The sequence below is a fragment of the Vitis riparia genome, chromosome 15, assembly GCF_004353265.1.
Source record: "Vitis riparia cultivar Riparia Gloire de Montpellier isolate 1030 chromosome 15, EGFV_Vit.rip_1.0, whole genome shotgun sequence".
Classification (NCBI taxonomy): Eukaryota; Viridiplantae; Streptophyta; class Magnoliopsida; order Vitales; family Vitaceae; genus Vitis; species Vitis riparia.
The window spans coordinates 19,345,854-19,368,994 of record NC_048445.1 but is presented as its reverse complement, the minus strand read 5'-3'; the positions used below and the strand labels follow the sequence as shown (position 1 = coordinate 19,368,994).

At 39.4% G+C, this 23,141-nt stretch overlaps 1 protein-coding gene and 1 pseudogene across 3 annotated transcripts; both read right to left on the bottom strand.

Moving 5' to 3' along the window:
• Positions 1–2,552: 2,552 nt before the first annotated feature.
• Positions 2,553–8,375, bottom strand: LOC117932460 (annotated as a pseudogene).
• Positions 8,376–15,272: 6,897 nt separating this feature from the next.
• Positions 15,273–22,577, bottom strand: LOC117932461. Of its 3 annotated transcripts, none has more exons than XM_034853716.1 (4): positions 22,497–22,577; positions 21,749–22,338; positions 18,821–18,927; positions 15,273–15,622 (listed from the first exon to the last, which is right to left on the bottom strand). In XM_034853716.1, the coding sequence occupies exons 2-3, from the start codon at positions 22,329–22,331 to the stop codon at positions 18,875–18,877; spliced, it is 636 nt and encodes a 211-aa protein (XP_034709607.1). In that variant the 5' UTR covers positions 22,332–22,338; positions 22,497–22,577; the 3' UTR covers positions 15,273–15,622; positions 18,821–18,874. The 3 variants fall into 3 exon arrangements, with proteins under 3 accessions (XP_034709607.1, XP_034709609.1, XP_034709608.1); XM_034853718.1 differs by having other exon boundaries at positions 18,821–18,915; XM_034853717.1 differs by lacking the exon at positions 15,273–15,622 and having other exon boundaries at positions 18,719–18,927.
• Between the last annotated feature and the right edge of the window lie 564 nt (positions 22,578–23,141).

Below are 23,141 nucleotides of genomic sequence, written 5' to 3'. Positions count from 1 at the left end.
GCACTTGTGATGACAGATGACTTTGAAAATAACTGGTGACTGCAACTGACTAGTTGCCATGGGAAGGAACAAAAAAAAACAACTATCTCCTTTGCATTCCAAGGGCAAGATATGAGGCAAAACACTATTGGATCAATCATCTCTCTTTATTGCTTGGTTTTACCACCAGAACTAAATAAGAAATCCAAAATTGTTGGAGCTTTCGTCAATTTGTTTTGTGAACCTCCACTATTTTCAACACTCCTAATTTCTTTATTGGTCTCCATACTGACAGAGGGGACAACAATGGACCAATCCATCTTCAAGGCAGATTCAGACTTTTGCTGCAAAAGCTAGAGTCGAAAAGAGAGCCTTCTGAGCTGGGCTTGATGTGTCTTTATCATGTCCATGGACTAACTGGTCCGAAACTGAAATAATTAGAGAAGCTGGAAGCCCCCATGGTACTCTGCTTGAGTTTTGAAATCTACTAGATGCCCTTTCATGATCCTCAGCAAGATCTGAGATAAATGGAAGTTGACTCACACCAAGTGTTCATAGTCATTTGAGCAGAAAAGAGATTCATGACTGATGTTACCGTCCATGGCACTCAACATTTTTCACTACCCAAAGAGCACATTTCAGATACTAAAAGCTCCTTGGACCTTCTGATTCTAGCCTTTTTCTCTTTCGTTGGACTCCTGAATGTCTTCAAGTGCCAGAAGACTGATCAAGAGATCCTCATAAGAATGTTTCCGCAATTCCAGGAAATCTGTATTACAATATTCTGTAAGGACTGGCGACCTGATGCTCCAGCAGAGAATGCAAGAAGTTTAGGAAGTTCCTTCCTCAAGCTTGACAGGTGTTTCTTTGGTCAAATGCTCATTGGCAACAAATGCACCATGTGCCGAACCCAAATCAATTGCATATACACTTCCATTCTTGTGAGGAATGACATCAACATGTTGTCATAAAACAGAATGATGATCAAGCACAAAATCACAACTAGTAGACTGCCTCCCAAATATGGCCCTCTGCTTGTCAAGATTATTCCAATAAAGAACCTCACCATTCTTCAAAATCTCAAGATGATACACCCCTGGTCAAGGCTCAGTGGCCCAGTCGGGAGGCAGTCAGATTGATCCCCTCACACCTGAGTCACCTGCTGAGGCAGCACTGCTAACAGTATCAGCATAAGCAACAGTTTCGAAGAATTTGCAGGACATGGCCATTTTGGAGAGGTGTTGGAGGTCGAGGTAACGCCCACACTCAGCCAGAGAATTGGCATCCATGTTGGTGATGAGGGTGGAAGTCTATCAAGGTGCTCCTATATTCTATGAGCCATCGGAGAAGATTGATAACCGAATATCAACTGTCTTCATCAATTCAGGCTGTGAAAAGAATCCCAGTAGCGAACAGTTCCATCCAGTGAAGAAGTCCAGCAGTAGCACAGGTATAGCAGTCAATTCTGGAAGTTTATGGAGGCTGGCTATGCATTGGATATCAATGTAAATCTGATAGCAGTACCAAGTCACAGGATCCAAAGTAAGTGTCCTCTAACAGCTACAGGTTATGAGACAACAGCTGCTCCATATGGATCAGGATCAGGCTTCAGCTTCTCTATTAATTACTTCAGTTCAGGAGCTTTTGGTTGACTGCCAGAAGGAGAGACATGAGACTGATCATTCTTCATCAGTACAGGTTTACTTATCTTACTAGCTGACTTGCTTTGAGATTCATCACGAGCTTGCTGGGAACACATGATCTCCCATTTGATTTGCAAATGGAGTCATATGACTCCCCTTTCCTTCCAACTAGAACATGAATGCTATTCAATCTCAATTCTAGATGGCAGTTTTCAAAGAGCTCTTGCAGGTCATCGACCCAGTTCTTGAAATGCCTAATTAAGCAGTTCATCAGAAGCTATTTCAGAAAGATGGAGGATTAAACGATTGTGATCAGCCCTGCCAGTCCAATCACTATCAGATTCTCATTTTAGGGCATGCACTTCCTATTGGTAATCTCTTATTCCCTTAGCAAACTCATCACAGAGGTCTTCTAAAGGCTCTCGTGATGCAAGACTTGAGAGTAGAGGCCCCATGACATATGGAAATTCCTTCTGCTCATAACCAGTTCTGATCCATGAAGAAGATCCCTTAATTTGCTCTCATTTGGCATTTCTCTTCCCGGAGTTCCATGGGATCCTCATTGTCATGTCTATTCTCATCATTTTTCTCATCGTCATCTTCATTTTGGTCCCTTGTGGTGCAGCGGGAGGTTTGTTTTGAAACGAAACAGAAAAAACACTCAAGAACAAACACAAAGATCACAATAGGGTCTGAAATTAGGGAATAATTCTGAAAATATATTGAACTCCTTCCAACAATTACAATAAGCCTTTAAATAATGTTTGTAATGCAAAAATAAAGGAAAAAACTGAAATAGGAAACTTAAAATAGGAAACTAATGATCAAACTAAAATAGAAACTAATGATGTAAAAAATAGAAACTAACCTAAAATAAAAACTAATGACGTAGAAAATAGAAATTAATCTAAAATAGAAACTAATGATAAACTTAAAATAGAAACTAATGATGTAGGAAACTAAAAATAGAAACTAATGATGATTGTGAGTTGCATCACCTTGGTAGTAAGAATGAGAAGCCTGAGTTTTCACAAATCAGTGGGGGAGGAGCTGAAGTTCGCAATGGTCCTTGTGGAGGTCTTGTTATTCTAGAGGCTGGTTTAGACTTCTCTATGGTCTCTGATGCTTTAGATTGAGCAGGACCATTATGTTCTGTTCACATAGGAAAACCACCATCGAATGTATCACTTGATCTCTCATCACAATCTGCCTCCCCAAATTCTAAGATCGGAGCATCTGCAGAATTAGTCTGAGCTATGTCCCCACTGGCAAGCTTTGATTTCCAAAGGGATTCACTGGGTTGTTTAAACTTTTCATTGGACTGTTGGGAAATAGCATCAGAATGCTTGTCACTATATTCTGAACTATTGTCCTGATCAGAAGCTGCTCTCTCAGCTGGTACTAAGCCTTTCCCACCTGATAGTTTCTGGCTTAATTGAGCAGTCCCACCTGCGAAATTCCCACTTGGCAATGAAGATCCATACTTAAACGAACCTGTAACACTTCCCTCACTCTTGAGACCAGGATATACAGTTTTGAGACCTTTAAGTAGTTGCAATCGCTCGATCTCCTCATCTTTTTTAGCAATTGTGTCTTTGGGGGATGCCACCTGATCCACTCCTCAAACGACACAAGATTGCAGTGCAGGCAGCAAAGAAAAGAGCATCTCCATGCATTTCTCAATGTTTGGTATATACTCTAGGGAGTCAACAGAAGCTCCATCCAGACAATGATCAGGGCCCTTCCAGCATGAAACCGATAACAAGCTTTTCCGACCAGGGTTATAGACTTGGTAAGAAGAAACTGAAGTAGATAGGTAGATGTCATCAAACAATTTCTCATTCCTAGAGCAGAAAATAGCTTTATCAGATCTTCCAAGTGAGAGAGCAAATGTGACTGCAGATTTAGCTTAAGGGAGCTGAACCTGGAGAGTTCAGAAAGCTCATCAAGGAAACCTAAGAGTGGATTGGCTACTGAAATCTGGAGCACTTTAATGTGTCATGTCCCATGACCCCAATGGCAGTCACCATCATGAGCAGCAGATGGAAAATTTTAGACCAAACTTGAGTATCTTAAACCACTTTCCTGCTCTATCTCAAACTTGGACCAGATCACTTTCCATGGCCCACTTTTAGTGCTCAACCTCTAGATGCCAGCTACAACATGCAAGATCATGAAGAAAAACAACCTAGTCCAGACTCCAGTCAAACCACATAGGGGAGCGGCCAGAAACTACCACAGAGTATGCAGCATATCCAAAGTCTGAAACCCCATAGTAGAAGCCATCAATAACAAATGCAATGGCATTCATTGGTTGAGATCCAGCAACAAACAATATACCACACCAGGCCATCTCCAGAACTTCCGAATCTGTTGTGAAGAAGCAAGCAAAAGTCTCAAAGCCAAGGAAAAGGATAACAGCCAAAGCAATTCTTGTGGCTAAATCCATCTTGAGGACTTTGTAAATTACTTGTTGTGCTTCCTCATCATTCCCTCAGGAGTAGCCACTGGCAAGAAGAGCCTTTAGTATAGGGCCCTCTCTTGCTGTCATTCTTTCAAAAACAAGTAAAGTAGCTTTCTGTACAGATGAAGCTCCTTTTTCAACTCACGAATCTTCCACAGGAATGGATTCTTTATCTTCAGTATCAAAGTATTCATCGGCTGGAAGCTGAAGATTGAACATTTTTCTCCTAAGCTTTGTGGGCCTGAAATCTAGCACCTCATAATCCTTTGAACAACCTCCATTTTGGAATTGAACAGAACCAGCTAGTGAACTGTTCCCTTCTATGAAACTCAAGGGATGATGACTGTTCTCAGTGCCTGAAACAGGTGGACCAACACGAACAGAATTTTATCAATGGTAAGCCAGGGATATGCCATTTTTGAGCTTCTTCAGACGGCATTTGAGATGATAAGGAGCTTGATGACAATGATGCCTCAACAGATACCCTCTGATTATGCAGTTCCTTTTTTAAATCCTGTACCACGGAAGACCTCTAAGCCTCTTCAAAGTCAATCAACTGAGAGTTCTCTGAACCAGTACTTGTTTCGACACCATCACTGTATGCTTTCTTTTTACACCAGCAACTTTCATATCCTCCATTGTCATCTCATCATTTGAGCAAGTCATTGTTGAATGTACAAAATGCAAGTGGACCTGAATATGAAAGAATCCGCCTTAATCTAAGGAGTCTGCATGGTCCATTTGCCACCCAGCTGAAATCTCCAAGTGTAGATTCCTTCCCTTAAGAATATTTCCATCCAGATAAACAGGATACTAAATACCCTTCTGGTCAAACATGTGTGACCCATAATTTACAGGTCCCATGCTTTCAACTTTACTCATTAATTCCAAATTTTCTTCTGTCTTCTGATCACACTGTTCTGAGGAAAACCTGTTGGGTGGCCCACTGTGACAGACATGATCATGAGATTTTTGACAAGGGTCACTATCTTCACCAGCAAGCATAATTCTAGATGTTCCCAGGTATGACAATTCTGACTGAGAACATGCCTGAATTCTTTGAAATTGCAATACCAGCATCTCCACCAGTGAAGCTTATACAGTTCACCCCAGGATGCATCGTGAGAAAATCAACAATTTCAGAGCCTTTCCCAGTAACAGAACTGATAAGGTCTTTTGGAAAGCCAGCCAGGTGAAAGCAATGCACCATATGAAGAGCAGATACAGCACCCTGGGTTGGAGGCTTGAGCCTGATTGAGTTTCCAGCAATCAGTGCAGGAGCAATTTTTGAGACAGCAAGGTTGACTGGATAGTTAAACTGGTGGAATGGTCAAAATGACCAGGTGGAATCTTTTATGTGAGGCAGTACTTGCTCCTCTCATTCCCAAGAAAGCTATCAGAAACCAGGAACTTTTCCTCTCCCACAATCTTAACTCCTTCAGCAGTATAAGAAACCAAATCCCCAGACCTCATAACCTCAGTAACTGCATCCTTGGCTGGCTTTGCAATTTCTTTCTCCAAACACTCTGCAATTGGGCCTTTGTGTTCTTTGAGGATAGCAGCTGCCTTGTGAAGCAGCTTAGCTTGCTTCCAAATCGGTGTCTTTGCCCATAGCTTTTGTGCACTTTTTGCTATTTCCATGACCTTGTTGACCTCTTCTTGTGAACAAGCTTGAACCCTGTACCGAGTCTTCCTGGTGGTGAGGTTAACAATGGCCACAGACTTCCCAGAAGCAGCCTTCTTCCATTCTCCCTTTGAGTAGTATTTGTGCACATCTCCATCAAAACCTCCAAAATGTTCTGCAGCATCCTGATTATTGTGCCCAGAATAAATGCTGAGAATATGAGAGTGCATATCAGTTAAATAATCTTCCACTCAGGTTTATAACAGATGATAGTGCCATCAATCATAACACTAATGTTCTGGCTGGAATCCCCAAGTACATGAAGACATGCCCATTGTACATTGGTATTCCATTGCTTCTTTTGTTTAACTCCACCCTTCACCTTCTGCACACCCTCAGTTGCCATGAGACCAGCTTTTTGAGCGTGATGGTGGTCACCGTTGTGTTGGAAATTTTCCTCATGATGGTGATCGTGGGTGGTAATTTTTATCCAACAAGGGTGCCTGCTATTGTGATCCTCATTTTGGGGCATAGTTCGAGATCACCCCTGAATACTGTAACAAGTGCTAGCTTTGAGTTCTAAGGGCACCCAAATTCTTCATTGATTCTCCAGCAGCTTTCCTTTATTTCGGTCTGTATTTCCTTCAAATCTGCTCCTTTACTTCTTGCAGGGTTTGCATTCTGAACCAACACGGCCTTTCCTGCACTACTTCCAACAGCCATGAGAAAACCATCATCTCCATCAAATGCTGTTCTGAATGTCCATGTCTGCCATTGAAGCTACTGCATATGAGTCATCAACTGCAGCTGGGGTGTTCTTCTTCTCAACAGTTTTCTCAATCATATCCTCTTGGGAATCTCTTTTCCTCCCAGGTGCCTGTGTATCTGACAAAATTCCAAAAATGGAGAAGATAAAGTCACTTGGTTGTCAGGATATGTCACATCCATGACAGAGTTAGGTCCCATGCATCAAAGCCCAATGATAATATATTTGAGACTGCTGTTGTCTCCCGCATCCATGGTGGCACTGGCATTGGCCACCAGAAGGGTGGAATTCTGCAAGGCAGAAGGCTTCTCAGGAGATAGGTCAGTCAACAAGGATGAACTGAAAAGTCACAAAACTAATCACTCAAAGTAGAGTTTCATAGCTTGAGAGCAGTTATATTGTCAGTAACCAGCTTAAACCCTTGCTTGAGCATCAACAATCTCAGCAATGGTCATTACATCAAGCAAGAAAAACACTATTTCACTAACTTCAGCAGATGCAAGGTGCCCCAATGTTTCTTGTGACCCACAAGCTCATAGCCATCAATAACCCCACTCTGATTTTACTAAAGGCTAAAGATTCTTCAACAACTATTCCTGCATATCCCACTCCAAATAGCAATGCCATAGCAACATCCTGATTGGCAGCAGCCCAGGACTAAATAATTGCAACTGCACCTGTTATACTACTCCTGTGCACTTCAGCATTTGCTCTTCAGTTACACTGCCCCCTTAGATGGCATCTATTCCACACCATGAAGCAGGCAAGATTCACTATAATAGGATCTAATAGCAGCAACAAACAGTGTAATCCTGAAGTGATGTGCATTTCCATCATGAGGTTCACCATAATGTGTCAATGGTCTAACATCAATAACTGACTGAGGATCAAGTTCATCATCGAATGCAAGACTATGCTTTAGCTCTCAATCTGAACTGTCTATTCATATCTTGAATTATTAAAATGCTGAAATTAATGACTCACTGAAACCTGCAGATTCCTCATCTTTCAGTTTCAATGGGTTCCTCTAAACCTGCTTTATAACGGCTGTGATCTCACCTGGAGATATCTTGAACTCGATTTCATTAATATCTTCAACATGCACTCCTGTTGGAGCACATAGCAGCAGGAAGAGGTGCAGTAGGTTTTCCAAAATCAGAGATGAATTCCAGCACCTGAGCACCAGTAAATTCTCCAAATACACCCTGTATTGCCTTGCCAACTTCAATGTATGGGGAATCTTATGTGGTTCTGAAAAGACATCAAATACGCCAAGAGGTGATAATTTGCAGACAGTCTTATTTCACACTGCAGTTCTGGTTGGAGTCTTCAGTGTGGAACCAAAAGATGAAAATGAGGCAGCAGCCAATTCTGAAAGGTAACCATTTAATCTACTGTGCCCCTCTTGATCTCCAATAGCAAAACTCTGCTCACCAGATCACAGTCCATTCCCATGATAATAACCACTTCCAAAACCACCAATGATAGGAGTTCTTTGATTAGCATAACTCACATGAATACTCTGGCACTTAGCTCTTGGCCATCCACTCAACTCGATGACAACTTTAAAGCAACATTCAGCATCCTCATTCTACTTGATCTTCAGTAGCCATAGATTATCACATGAATGGCTTCTTTAGGCAAGGATGTCGGGCTGGCACTTTCAGTGGGCAACCAGAAAACCAGGGGAAGGTGCAGAAACAGGAAAAAGGGTGAAACAGAGAGAAACAAGAAGAAAATAAACAAACAAAATAGGAATACAGTGAAGCCACATTTCATGCTCTTTCAATAGGCTTGGAATGGTGAGAAAAAATTTCACAAGCAGATTAAAAACAAAATGCAGTCAATATTGTTGAATATAATGAATTTATAGTGTACAATCTTTCCTTTTTAATATAGATTACATGTATGGTAGTTAGGACTCCTAGCCTTGTATATATATATTTTCTCAATTGTAAGTAGACACTACATGAATGAGAATCAAGGTTTTCTTCTCTCTCTCTCTTAACATGGTATCAGAGCCAAGGGAGAAAACCTAATTCTTTCCAGTTTCCCGTGTCATCAATTCCGGGAAACCTTCCTGTGACCGTGTTTCATTCCGGTCACCTTCCCCAGACCCCAAAGCTTTCCAGTCGGTCGAATCGTCGTCAGAAAACATTTACCGCCAACGACTTTTCCGACAAACTTTTCCGACGACGTCTTTTTCCAACACCGCAAGGAGCGCCTGGAGGAGATCTCCATTTTTTCCCAAAGCATCGGAGCCAGAAAACCACCCACGCGCTGGCCACGCACGTTTTTCCGGCCGACGACTACATCTCATGCGCCAACGCATGAGGGCGCGTGAGCCACTTTCCGACGACGCGCTTCCTCCTCCAGCCTCGCCTGACGTCGACTAGCCACCCTTCATACCTGTTTTTGCCATCCGAGCCCTGCACGTGCCTCTTTTGGGGTTCTTTTGCCTCCGTCGGCCCTCCGAACAGTTTTTCCGGCGTCCTCCGACTATTTTTTCTCAACCCCAATCCCTGCACGTGCCTTGGGAAGTGTTCTTCTACCTTTCCGGTGGTGCCACGGTTGTTTTTCTTTTCTATTTGGTCTCTCACACGGGCGATTCTTCAGTTTTTCCTTCTTCAGTCGCATCTGAAGCCGTATTAGGGCTCTCTTCGATCCAAATATACTTCATTCTCCAGATAAGTGGATATGGCTACTAAAACTTCCATTTTTTCCTCTGTCATATCTAGATCTCCTATGATTACTTCGGAGAAATTGGTTGGCAATGAAAATTATCTTTCTTGGTCTGCCTCTGTTGAACTTTGGTTTATGGGACAAGGATATGAGGATCACTTGGTTACACAGGAGGCAGATATCCCTGAGGTTGAGCGCGTATAGTGGAGAAAGATAGATGCCCAGTTATGTAGTGTATTATGGCAATCAGTTGATCCCAAGATCCTTCTTCATGTTCGGGCCTACAAAACTTGTTTTAAATTTTGGACTCAGGCCAAAGGATTATACACGAATGATATCCAGCGTCTTTATAAGGTGGCTTCTGCTATTGTCCATATCAACCAACAGGACTTGGATCTATCTACTTATATTGGCCAGATTGCCTCTCTTAAGGAGGAGTTCTTGACTGTGATGCCTCTTACTCCTGATGTTGGGGCTCAACAAACATAGCTTAATAAGTTCTTCATGGTCCTTACTCTTATTGGCCTCCGTCCGGATCTTGAGCCTGTCCGCGATCAAATTCTTGGTAGTTCATCAGTTCCGTCCTTGGATGATGTGTTTGCTCGCCTCCTTCGTATCTCGTCCACTCAGACTTTGCCATCTGATAGCATTTCAGATTCTTCTGTGTTAGTTTCTCACACTACCTCTCGAGGAGGACACAGTGATAACCGAGGTAGAGGCCAACGTCCTCATTGCACCTATTGCAATAAACTTGGCCACACTCGCGATCGTTGCTATTAGTTACATGGACAGCCTCCTCGCACTGCCCATGTGGCCCAGTCCTCTGATTCTCAGCTGCCTCAGCCTCTGAGCTCCTCCGCATCTCAGGCATCTCAGGCTTTTGTTGCCTCTGTTGCCCAGCCTGGTAATGCTTCTGCCTGCCTTACCCACACATCTTCTCTTGGACCCTGGATTCTAGATTCTGGAGCTTCTGATCACCTATCTGGTAATAAGGATCTTTTCTCCTCTATTACTACTACCTCTGCTTTACCTACTGTTACCTTAACTAATGGTTCTCAAACTGTAGCTAAAGGTATTGGTTTGGCCCTTCCTCTGCCTTCTCTACCTCTCACTTCTGTCCTTTATACTCCTGAATGTCCTTTTAATCTTATTTCCATCAGCAAAATCACTCGTACTCTTAATTGCTCTATTACCTTTTCTAATAAATTTGTGACCTTGCAGGAACGGAGTGATTACTACTCAAAAAGTGCTATTTGATAGCTTATAATTAATCCTTTTAAACACTTTTGAGTATTAGTTAGTGCCTTTTAACCCAATTAGCATGTTAAGGCTCCTTGCAATCAATTCTAATCAAATTGTGTAAGTTTTGGTGTTTTTGTTAGTATTTTGATCACCAAAGCATTATGAGATTGAGGAGAATTATTTGGAATCCTTGGAAAATAATGGGAAGCTTAGAGGCATGAAGAATCGAAGCTTTGAAGCTCTTTTGCCATAAACAAGTCTGGAATGCAAGGGAAAGCAAAGAGAATCCAGCCATGAAGCATTCTTGAAGACAGTCACTGCAGCCACTTTTGGAGCACTTCCTGAAGTCCAAATTATGCATGCTATATGTCATTTGAAAGCTTAGGAAGTCAACAATCCAATGCTTCAAACCGTGTGCAATTCGGAGTTGAAATGAGGAAGTTACAGCCTTTGGAAGATGACTGCTCCAAACTGAAGGAAGGATTCAGCAAAGTGTTGCGGAATCAGCCTTTTGTTGCGGAATGATTTCGCAACACTTTTGTACAGTGCTATGGATTTCCCCTGAAGCTTCACGCCGTGATGGAAGCCAAACACCACAAGATGGAAGTCAACTTTGCAAAGGTGTTGAATCAGCCTTTTGCTGCAAAGAAATTTCGCAGCCTTTCTTGTGCACCTGCGAAATTTCGCAGACCTCACTTTTCACCTGCGAAGTGGTCCTTAGTGCTTTCCGATATTTGTAACCGACACTTGGAGATATTTTTCATTAGATTTTTGTTGTCTAATTCCCCAAATTCTCCTTGTAAGCCTCCAATGATAGGATTCCTTAGCTTTTAAGTTAGGAACTTGGCAAAAATATCTTTGTAATAGCTATCAATGTAATTTTGGTTTAAATAGAGCCCGAGGAGCCTGTTCTGAGGGTGATGAACCTTTTGTAAAAGTTTCAAAGGAAGAAATACACAGAGCTTGAGCTCTGCTTTACCTTCTCACTTTGATTCTGTTTTTTACTTATTTACTAAGTTATGCACTCTCTGAGGAGTTTTCCCCAGAGAATGAGTAACTAAATCTTTTAGTTCCTTGGAGTTAAGGTTGCCGGGAAAGGTTCCAAGTGCAAGAATCAGAAGCTTTGTGGTTTAAGCTATGAATGAAGAGAAAGTGTGTCCCGTGAATGGTTTCTAATGTTTTTAGTTAACTTAAAACACCTTGGAGTCACCTGGGCCAACACTTGGTAAGGCAAGTGATCTCTAACCATGGAGATGCACTAGTTTACCCCTTGCGAGCCTCTGGTAGGTGACTTGAAGGTAGGATTTTCTAGAATAGCCAACACTTGGTAAGCTTTTGGACTCTATGGAGACATCCATTAGTTATCTCTTGCGAGCTTTTGACGGGTAATCCAAGGTTAAAGATCACCTTGAATGGTAAAGGCTAAGTGAGAGGCTCAAACCATTGCAAGTTGCATCAGTGAGAGAATTAGAGCTGAAATCCAATTGAGGGATGCATTTGTGCAGCACCTGTTAGAGAATTGACTTTATGTTAATTCTCTAATGTGAGGAAATGAACCAACTGACCGGAGCTATGCTTTTGCATGAGAAACCTCCCCTGTAAACCTGAATCTCCAAGGAATGCTTTTCTTCTTAAGTAATTTTCATCACTTGCCGTGTTGTTAACTTAAGCTTAACCCTTTTTCAACCAAAGTTTGTGTTTTATTTCTTAAGCTAATCTTGAAATGAAACAGCACCAATTCACTTTGAATTGGTATCATTTTCAACTTGAGTACCCTTCCCAGTGGAACGATCCTAGAGCCACTATGCTATAGTAGCTTTTTATTTGCTACCCTAGTTCATGGTGTTATAGGTTAAAAATTTTGTTGATTACTCCCGCCATCAAGGAGCACCAGCTGGACACAAATCAGCTGAGACACCAATTAGGCATGAATCACGGAGTACGGGGAAGAAGATTGGCATAGGACGTGAGTATCAAGGCCTCTATCACCTCACCTCGGATTCATCTCCTGCAGTTTGCATTTCCACTGATGCTCCTCTCCTTATTCACAACCGTTTGGGCCACCTAATCTCTCCAAGTTCCAGAAGATGGTCCCTCGTTTTTCCACTTTGTCGTCGCTTTAGTGTGAGTCATGTCAGCTTAGGAAACATACTCGTGTCTCGTTCCCAAAGCGTTTGAATAATCAGGCAAAGTCTCCTTTTGAGCTTGTCCACACTAATGTTTGGGGTTCTTGTCGAACTGCGTCTACTTTATGATTTCAGTATTTTGTCACTTTCATTGATGACTATTCTCGATGTACTTGGTTATTTTTAATGAAAAATCGAGCTAAGTTATTCTCTATTTTCCAGAAATTTTATGCTGAAATCCAGACCCAGTTCAATATTTCTATTCGTGTGTTATGCAGTGATAATGCCAGGGAATATTTTTCAGCCCCATTTACTTCATTTATGTCTCATCATGGGATTCTTCATCAATCTTCTTGTGCTCATACTCCTCAACAAAATGGGGTAGCTGAACGCAAGAATCGACATCTTGTTGAGACAGCTCGTACTATCCTCCTCCATAGTAATGTTCCTTTTCGTTTTTGGGGGGACGTTCTTACCGCTTGTTATTTGATTAATCGTATGCCCTCCTCTGTTTTACATGATCAGATTCCTCATTTCCTTCTCTTCCCTGACCAACCACTTTATTTCCTTCCTCCTTGTGTCTTTGGTTGTATTTGCTTTGTTCATATTCTCACTCCTGGACAGGACAAGCTTTCCGCTAAAGCCATGAAGTGCCTCTTCTTGGGATATTCCAGACTTCAGAAGGGTTATCGTTGTTATTCCCTTGAGACTCATCGATACTTTATCTCCGCTGATGTCATTTTCTTTGAGAACTCACCATTCTTTTCCACCACTTCTGAGTCTCTTCCTATTTCTGAAGTCTTGCCCCTTCCCATTGTCTCCCCATCTGATGTTGTGCCTCCTCGACCACTTCAGGTTTATCATCGTCGCCCTCGTGTCGCTGCTCCTCTCCCTTTTGCTAAGGCACCTGCTAACTCACTTCTTATCCCTTCGGCTTCTCCTGCCCCGGCTTTGCCTTCTCCTGATGATTTACCCATTGCTATTCGGAAAGGTACTCGCTCTACTCGTAATCCTCATCCTATTTACAATTTTTTGAGTTATCATCGATTATCTTCACCCTATTCTGCTTTTGTTTCTGCTATATCCTCTGTTTCTCTTCCAAAGAGCACCCATGAAGCTCTTTCCCATCCAGGCTGGCGACAGGCAATGATGGATGAAATGGCTGCTCTGCACTCTAATGGCACTTGGGATCTTGTTGTTTTACCCTCTGGTAAATCTACAGTTGGCTGTCGTTGGGTCTATGCAGTTAAGGTTGGTCCTGATGGTCAGGTTGATCACCTTAAGGCCCGCTTAGTTGCTAAAGGCTATACTCAGGTTTATGGTTCTGATTATGGTGACACATTCTCCCCTATTGCCAAGATTGCTTCTGTCCGCTTGCTTCTCTCCATGGCTGCTATGTGTTCTTGGCCTCTTTATCAGTTGGATATTAAAAATGTCTTCCTTCATAGTGATCTTGCCGAGGAAGTTCATATGGAGCAACCTCCTGGTTTTGTTGCTCAGGGGGAGTCTGGTTTAGTGTGCAGGTTACGCCGTTCTCTATATGGCTTGAAACAATCTCCTCGAGCATGGTTTGGCCATTTTAGTTCTGTTGTTCAAGAGTTTGGCATGCTTCGCAGTACAGCAGACCATTCAGTTTTCTATCATCATAACTCCTTAGGGCAGTGTATTTATCTGGTTATTTATGTGGACGACATCGTCATTACAGGCAGTGATCAGGATGGTATTCAAAAACTAAAGCAACATATTTTTACCCACTTTCAGACCAACGACTTAGGGAAACTCAAGTATTTCTTGGGAATTGAGATAGCTCAATCCAGTTCCGGTGTGGTCCTTTCCCAAAGGCAATATGCTTTAGACATCCTGGAAGAAACTGGTATGTTAAACTGTAAACTGATAGACACACCTATGGATCCGAATGTCAAACTTGTACCAGGACAGGGGGAGCCTTTAGGAGACCCTGGGAGATATCGACGGCTCGTAGGTAAATTAAACTATCTCACCATTACTCGTCCAGACATTTCTTTTCCTGTGAGTGTTGTTAGTCAATTCCTACAGTCACCATGTGATAGCCATTGGGATGTCGTAATCCGCATTCTTCGATATATCAAAGTACACCAGGCCAAGGTGTGTTGTACGAGAACAGAGGTCATACTCAGGTTGTTAGTTACACAGATGCAGATTGGGTTGGCTCACCCACAGATAGACGTTCCACTTCAGGGTACTGTGTTTTTATTGGAGGTAATCTAATATCTTGGAAAAATAAGAAACAAGATGTAGTGGTCAGATCTAGTGTTGAAGGTGAGTATCGAGCTATGGCTTTGGCAACATGTGAACTCATATGGTTGAGACATCTTCTTCGAGAGTTGAGATTTGGAAAGGATGAACAGATGAAACTCATCTGTGATAACCAGGCCGCATTACATATTGCATCCAATCCAGTCTTTCATGAAAGGACCAAACATATTGAAGTTGACTGTCACTTCATTAGAGAGAAGATCGCATCAAGATGTGTTGCTACAAGTTTTGTTAATTCAAATGATCAACTAGCAGACATCTTCACTAAATCTCTCAGAGGTCCTAGGATTAAATACATTTGTAACAAGCTTGGTGCATATGACGTATATGCTCCAGCTTGAGGGGGAGTGTTGAATATAATGAATTTATAGTGTATAATCTTTCCTTTTTAATATAGATCACATGTATGGTAGTTAGGACTCCTAGCCTTGTATATATATATTTTCTCAATTGTAAGTAGACACTACATGAATGAGAATCAAGGTTTTCTTCTCTCTCTCTCTTAACAAATATGAAACAGAGCAGGAAACAGCATAGTCTCATCAATCTCAAAACAAACTAAAGAAATAGCATGAAAGGCTAGCAGCAATAAGCATATGAGCAATCCAAAAATCTGTAGAAACATCAAGCAGAATGGTGTGAAAATGAGAAAATACGCAGCTCACAGTGATCATACCTGGAGAGTCTCCTCCCAAGCAAGATTTGCTCGTCTTCAAGCTCTCCTTCCTCTCCCAAAAACGCATATATCCTCCCCAGTTGTGTTCCTTTTGTAAGACGTTCCTTAATTAAGCAAATCAAACCCTAATTTTGCACAAATCATAATAAACAAGGATTTAGAACAATATGATTTTCACAGTTCCATTATTGAGAAAAAAAGTAGAGAATTTTTAAGAGAACAAACAATAAGCATAGTAGAAATCGTGTTTCTCTCCCTTTAACCCATTCACCCTTAGGTTTTCTCTTATGCGTATTATTGATGGAATAGAACGCTTATTTTATAGGGTGAAGAGATGACCAATTTCCTTATAGAATTAGAAGCGCACTTTCCATCAAAGTGCCTTTAATTTAGGAAACTAACTTCCTAAAAACTGACTAATAGGATTTTAGCTTTATTCTGTATTAAACCATAATATTTAATTTAATATTTAAATAAATATCATGTAATGATATACACGTAGGCCACATAAAATTCGTACACCTTTTTCTCTGGTTCTTCCCTTTCCTATGAACTATGAGCCTCCTCTCCAACTCACTCAAGTTTTGCCCCCTCTGGTTTTTCTTCTCCTCAAGCTTTCTTTTTCTTTCCTATAACCCTTAACTAGAGAAAGAGAATATCCCCCACTGCCAATCTCTCTACTCTCCCCTCTGCCTTCTTGCGCAAGACTCCTAAAATGTTTTTCCAAAGCTCCCTCCTCCAAAACGTGCTCCCCTCTCTCCATCCTCTCTCCTCTAACTAACCCAAAAAAGAATCCGACCCTCTACAGAATCTCCTGCCTTTTTGTCTGCCAGCCCCCAAAAACCAATGAGCACGACCTCTCCTCTTCACAAAATCCCAGCTCCTTCTCCTCTGGTTTTCTAGCTTCTCATTGCTTGCTCTGGTTTTTCTCTCTCTGAAACAACTTAGCCTAGAAGAAATGCTCTCCCCCCTCTCCTTTGGTTTCCTCTAGCTCCAGACACCCTCTCTCTCTACAACAAAACCCACAGAAGGAGCCTTCCCCTCTCTCAAACGTCTCTCTGCAGCCCCCTAGTAGCCAATCCCCTCTCTGTCACTTGTCCTTTTAAAACAGAAAATAGCTCCCACTAAAAAAAACTGTGTTCCTCTTCCCACTCTGAAAAAAGTGTCCCCAAAAGTGAGGAAAAAGCCCCACAAAAGGCCAAAAATGGTCCTTAAAATAATAATAATAATAATAATAATAATAAAAGATGGTTGGGATGAGGACACATGTCCTCATCCTAAGCCAGGCTACCAAAAGCACTAAAACCTCAAAAAAATAAACTAAGAAAAAACTCCTAAGAAGCCTCCAATAATTGTACTTAGACCTGAAATAATCCTCTAATGATCTCCAAAATACAGTTTAAAAATTAGTACTGGGCCAAACAATAGGACAATAAAAAACTGAGCAAAAGGGATCCTAAACATGCGCTAAAAAAATGAAGAGTGATAAAAAAAAATGTGCTACGGACAAAATAAAGGGTCCACAATATATCATTTGAATTAATATTTAAATATTTAAAGGAAATAATATTTCATCAAACCACCATTTTTAGTTATATATATATTCTCTCATATTTAATTTAAATTATCTTATTGAATATAATAAAAATAAAGTTTTTATACTCAAGCCTTTTTTTCCTGAATAAAGCTATTCTCTTACGCGATTGGAAATGCAAGTTTAGGTTTCTCTTAAATATTCAAGACGATTTCATTTGAAATTAGTATGTAATTTGGGACCTAAGCAATAAGAAAGGAAATTAAAAGAGTAAAAAAAACAAAACAAAACAAAATGCCAAAGAAGCTAACTAAAAAATAATAATAAAAAAAAAAAAAAAACGATTCAAAGCATCATAATAATATGGTTACATATATTGTTAGTTCCAACAATTTTAATTTGATCACCATGGGATTAACTTTGCCATTAAAAAGATGAAATAGTTTTTGTTCAAATTTATTTCCTTTCTTTTACTTCCCATGGCTCACTCAATTGTTATGCAATTTTGGAAGAATAATTGTTGTGAACATGCAAAACTCAATGTTACAAGCATATCCTCGAACTCTTTAACCATTCTTATCAATAGGAATATGAAAGTAAAAATTCTTTGGATAATTTAATTTCTTAATCCTATCATCAAATAAATAAAAGATAAAAAGGAATTATTTAAAAAACCAAATAAAAACAAAAAAAAAAAATTGAAAATAAAATAATGTCAAGAATATGTCAATTAAATTCCAAAATAAATAAAATGCATAAAATAGCAAAATGAAGTGATTTTTTGTATAACATATCAAGTCAAAACAAACAAGAATTCTTATAAGAGTAGAATCATGTAGGCTATGTTTGGTTCCTAGAAAGTACTAGAGAAAGAAAAAAAAATGTTAAGGAAAATGATTTTTTTATATTTGATTTTATCATAGAAAATACAAAAGAAAGTTAAATATAATTAAAATTAGTAAGAAACTTATATATTTTAAATTATTTAATCTTCATACAATGAAGTTATATAAGTTAAATGAATTTGAAGTAGTATATAAAAATAATTTATTTACTTTAAATCTATTTTTCATTTTCCTTCACTTTTTTTTTCCTTCTACTTTTCTTCATTATTTTTTTTCCTTAAACTTTCTGAGAACCAAACATATCTGTAAGGGATTGGAAATTGAGAGAAACTATGGAGAGAAGAGTTATGAATTTAAAGTTGCAGAAAAAATCTATCTGCTTCCATCTTCCCAAAAGCTCTCAAAGCTTTCTTGCCTTCACCATATATTCCATATGCAGAGACCATTGTTGTCCATGTCACCATGTCTTTTGTCTTCATACGCTTGAATACTTAACTGAATTCTTTAAACTACCACATTACCAACTGAATATCTCACTCCAAACCCCAATTTCAAAATGCATCAGGTCCTTTGCACCTGAGGCATAGTAGTCAAACAACATCTAGGGCAATTGTTCCTTTGTTGCCTCATACTCCAGCCCATTTCTAATCTCCATTTTTCAGTTCACTATAACTCCATTACATCAAGCCACATTACCTAAACCCTAATATTCTCTTAAAAAAAATTAACAAATATCACTACATAGGAGAAATCTTTAATCTCAAGACAAAATGATTGTCAGGTTCTAATCTCTTCTTGATGCCACTATTGCTGCAACAGCAGCATCTAAATGAACCTCTAGGTCATAAAGTAGAATGAATAAGAAATCAGATGATACATGTCATATTTCATGTTAAGGTGCGTGTGCAAGTGGGAATCTTCAAATAGTTTGCAATTGGAATTACCACAAAAGGAGGGCTCTGCCACTCTTCTTCCTCCCTGATGAAGAACCCCTTGCACTAGTAATCGTCAGAAAGCCTTATCCCTAGCTGTTTTGAGTCTGCAACAAAAATTGCATTTCAACAATAAAATGGATTTTATATTTGATATTTTCTATGACAAAAATATAAGGCTATAAATAAAATCAGATTGAACACTTTTTTTCTTTTTTTTTCTTTCTAGTATTCAGTAGAGCATGGCCATAAATAGTAGTAATGGTGCATTTTAAAGAAATCAAGTCTAAGACAATGAAATAAACCATACATAGGATGGAAGAAGACACAAAATTGCAAGTCAAAAGGACACAAAATTTCAAACATTTCTGAGGAAAGAGTGAAATAGAGACACCAAAAGCCAATGAATCACAAATGAAAAGTGACGCATTAGCTACCTAGAAAATCCAGAAAGGAAGAATAAGAGAACATGAATTCTAAAACCTTTAAACCAAACCTACTTTGCTTTTCTAGATTGAGTTGTTTTTCCCACTAAAATCAAAGCCCTCAATATTGGTTACCTCAAATCCTGGGAGTACTTGCACTGTTCGGTTATAAAAATAAAAGAATATGAACATGAAAAAAATGTAGAAATATCAATGTAAAACAAAAACTAAAAGCAGTTTCCAAAGAATTTTGCATCCTTTCCATTGCTCTCAAGATAGAGAAGTGACGTAATATAATCACCATTCCCAACGGTCACATCAATTCCTGATCTCCAAAGGAAGGACAAAGAGACAATTCCGTAAAACACTTGGAATTTGATGGAATTGACATATAGGGCACCAAATGGACAAGGTCCTATCAAAGATAACTGGACACAGGGTCCTTCTAGAAGGGAATTTGATAGGTAAAATATATATTGATGCTCAGAGCACTCTTGGAAATAAAAATAACATATTTAACCAACAGAAAGCTCTATTTCTTCTGCCACAGATCTTCAGTCAATCACTCCCCTGATTTTTTTTCCCTGTTTTTACCTTCTGATGTTTTAAGCAAACAATCATAACACATGCAAGAATGGATGCACCAACACTCTCACAAAAATTGAAACAACGAAAGTAACATGCAAATAAACCAATACTCCCCAATCAAGAGCTATTTAACCTTTCGATGACAAGCATCAATATTCAAGTGCGCAACCAATCCTTAGATAAGTATGAAATTATTTTAACACTTTCCTAAGCATAATTGGTAAAAATTCAACCAATGTTGTCAATGATCCAAACCATTACAACAGTTTAAAATTCACAATCATAAATAAACTAATCAAGATAACCAAATGAAGAAATAGTAAGAAAGAGATAATGACACAAGGATTTTATGTGGAAAATCTTTGAATTAATAAAAAGCATGGCTCACAAGTGATCAAAAAAATCCATTATGAAGAAAATAACAGAACACATGGTTTTACTAGCTCAAGTCTACCAATCCTCTTCTGAACTAGTTAACTAGTACCTCCAAACTTTAACTATACACCTTCACTAAGAACAAGCTTAAGAGTTACCACAAAGATCAATCTTAGTGACTTCTTGATGCCCAATCAAGAAGAAAGGATTTTATCCCCATCCAAAGATAACAATGAGACAAGGGTATGGCATGACACGATTATCTACTCAAAAGAAACCAAACTAAAACATGTTATCTACTCAAAATAGGGGAGGATTTGCTTGGAAAACAAAAACTGCCAATTTGATAAGAAGAAAGAGCTCAAAGGGGTGTCTTAATGACTGGTTTGTTTTCACAAACCCTAATTTGGAAATTTGGGTTTAAATAGAAGGAACTATAGATCAATCCAATGGTTGTGATTCAACTAGAATATTTTAAAGAATTTTTATGTTGATTAATTGAACTTTGACCTAGATTGATAGATATATATCAAATTGTCCATCCTTAGTTCTTTAGATGAATCGATTAAACTTAAGGTTCGATTACAAATAAAGCAAAAAAGGACTAAGCTAAAAAATGACACCTTCTAACATCCTTGATCTTTTTATTACAAAAATTGACCACGATACCCACAATTTAAAAAAATAAAATAAAATAAAAATTGATTCAATTTTGTCCATCTATAACCTCAAACCATTTACCATCATCTCTAATGACCTTTGAGCATAATTGACTTTGACCAAGCAATTAGTCCAAGGGAGGATTATGAAAGACCCGAACTAGAAGTATATATAGGAATTTCGACTAGGAATTGGCAATCCACCTAAAGCATGCATAGGTTTTATATTTAAATTAAACTAATTTTTATATTTCTCTATAAAGTTTCTGATACGTAAAAGGGGAAGCTTTGCACAAAAGAAGACTTAGTAGATTTGGCTAGATAAAAACACTCTGGCAGTTAATATCTTTGTCCCCAACTTTTTGTTGTATTTTTCTCTTGCTTTTTTTTCTTTTATTTCATTGGGTGCATACTAGACTACTTAAAAATTGTTGGTTTCACGCTCTCTCCAGCTCATGGTTGTAACATTGAAGTCAAGGAGATTATACTTATAAATCAAATTGGGCCAATCATGGAAGGAAATAAGAAAAATAAAAGATATGCAAACATGATGGAGAAATTAAGGTCCTTAAGGGTCATTAAGGACTAGATGCAGAAGTAGAAACTCTTGATTGGAACAACATAAAATATCATTACTAATTTACTACTGCAACCGTTCTTTGAAACAACTAAGGAAATACAATCTGATATTGCTCGTTTGTCATAGAAATTCTCTCTTTCTTTCTGTGGATTTAATGAGTTATGTTCTAAATATCTGGAAATCTTGGTTGGGTGTTCCTTTTACTTAATTTAACAATTATATATGCCCAAGCCAACAAAGAGTACAATTACAAGACAAAATCAGACATAGGGAACCCGTGAAATTGTAGACATAGGGACGATAGAAGGTGTACCCCTTCTTCTCATGTGCCACTGTCGCATAGCTGTTAATACTGTATCAAGGTTGTCCATGATCTTAAGGTGAATCCAGAGAGAGCATTTCCGGAGTAGGTCATGCATGTTGGCAAGAGAGAGGAAAGTGTAGAAGACATATAGAAAGGGCCGCAATGCATCAGGCAACAATAGTGATGCCAATGAAGCCAATAAGAGGGAACCAGAAAACATCATGGCAGTGCGGAGGAGAGCAGCACAAATAGGAGAGAAGTGAGAAGAATGGAAGGTGAAGTCGATTCCGAATGCCAAGACAAATGCTAGTAAGGTAGCAAAGGCCATCATGGTGGTGATAGGGTGGGCTTCAAATACTGAGTTGGCCTCTTTCTGGAACTTCAAATCAATGAGGTCAAGGAGCGCAGGAACAAAGAAAGCAACAAGGGCGAGAATGGCGGTAAGATAAGTGGGCATGAAATTCGGTTGTTGTACATTGTTGATGAAAGCGGAAGACTGAATAAACATGAAATTCCGTTGTTCTTGCCAGTTCATTTCCACAATGTTGATGGTGATGTGGGAAATCGGTAGGGTTAGGTTAGGGACATTCATCTTTAATCTGTCATTAGATAGGATTAGATAGGAATTAATTAGACATATATCTCACTTACTAAAGTAAATAAACAATCACGAAATTAAAGAATAAATATATCTCATTTACTAAAGTAAATCAAACAATGCAAATAGAAATTTATTGGAGCCTTCAGCTGGACGTACCTGATCTCGACCTCTTGCCTCTTTCTCACAGACCAGATCTGTCGCTCTTATTTGCTTCGTTGCTTCATGTCTTGTGTGTCTGTCTATATGTGGTATACAGAGTGGAGAGGTCTATATATAGTATACAGAGTGGGGAGGCGTTTCGGCGTGATGTTAACGACAGCCGTCCGATGCGTTTTAAGTACATAAGCCGGTCGACAACGTCTTCTTCGCAATTTGGGGCTTGACTAGAAGTCTAGAAGCAACTTAGGCTTGACTAGAAGGTTCCGGAATTTTCTTCTTCGATACAGACGACAATTTTTAGGCCAATAAGGTGGACTTTTGATAGATGTACGGCTAATGGGGGAATTAATTTTTAAAATGCGGTAAATTGGAAAATAATTTCAATTCTTCGGCACTTTTGTACACGTAGGAGTGAGAGTAGAAAAACAATTAGTATTTTTATATTTGAGAGAAGCAAACCTTTCCCCAACCCATTTTCTTCTTTGCCTGCAAAACCCATTTTCTTCTCTGCCTCAAAACCCATTTTCCCGCAGGCTCACCATGGAGCGGAGCTCCATGCATCAACACCGATAGGAAGGAGGTGAAGTGTAGATTCGAGACACCATTGCCCCCCAGGTGTTTTCTGTAAGTTTTGTGGTTATG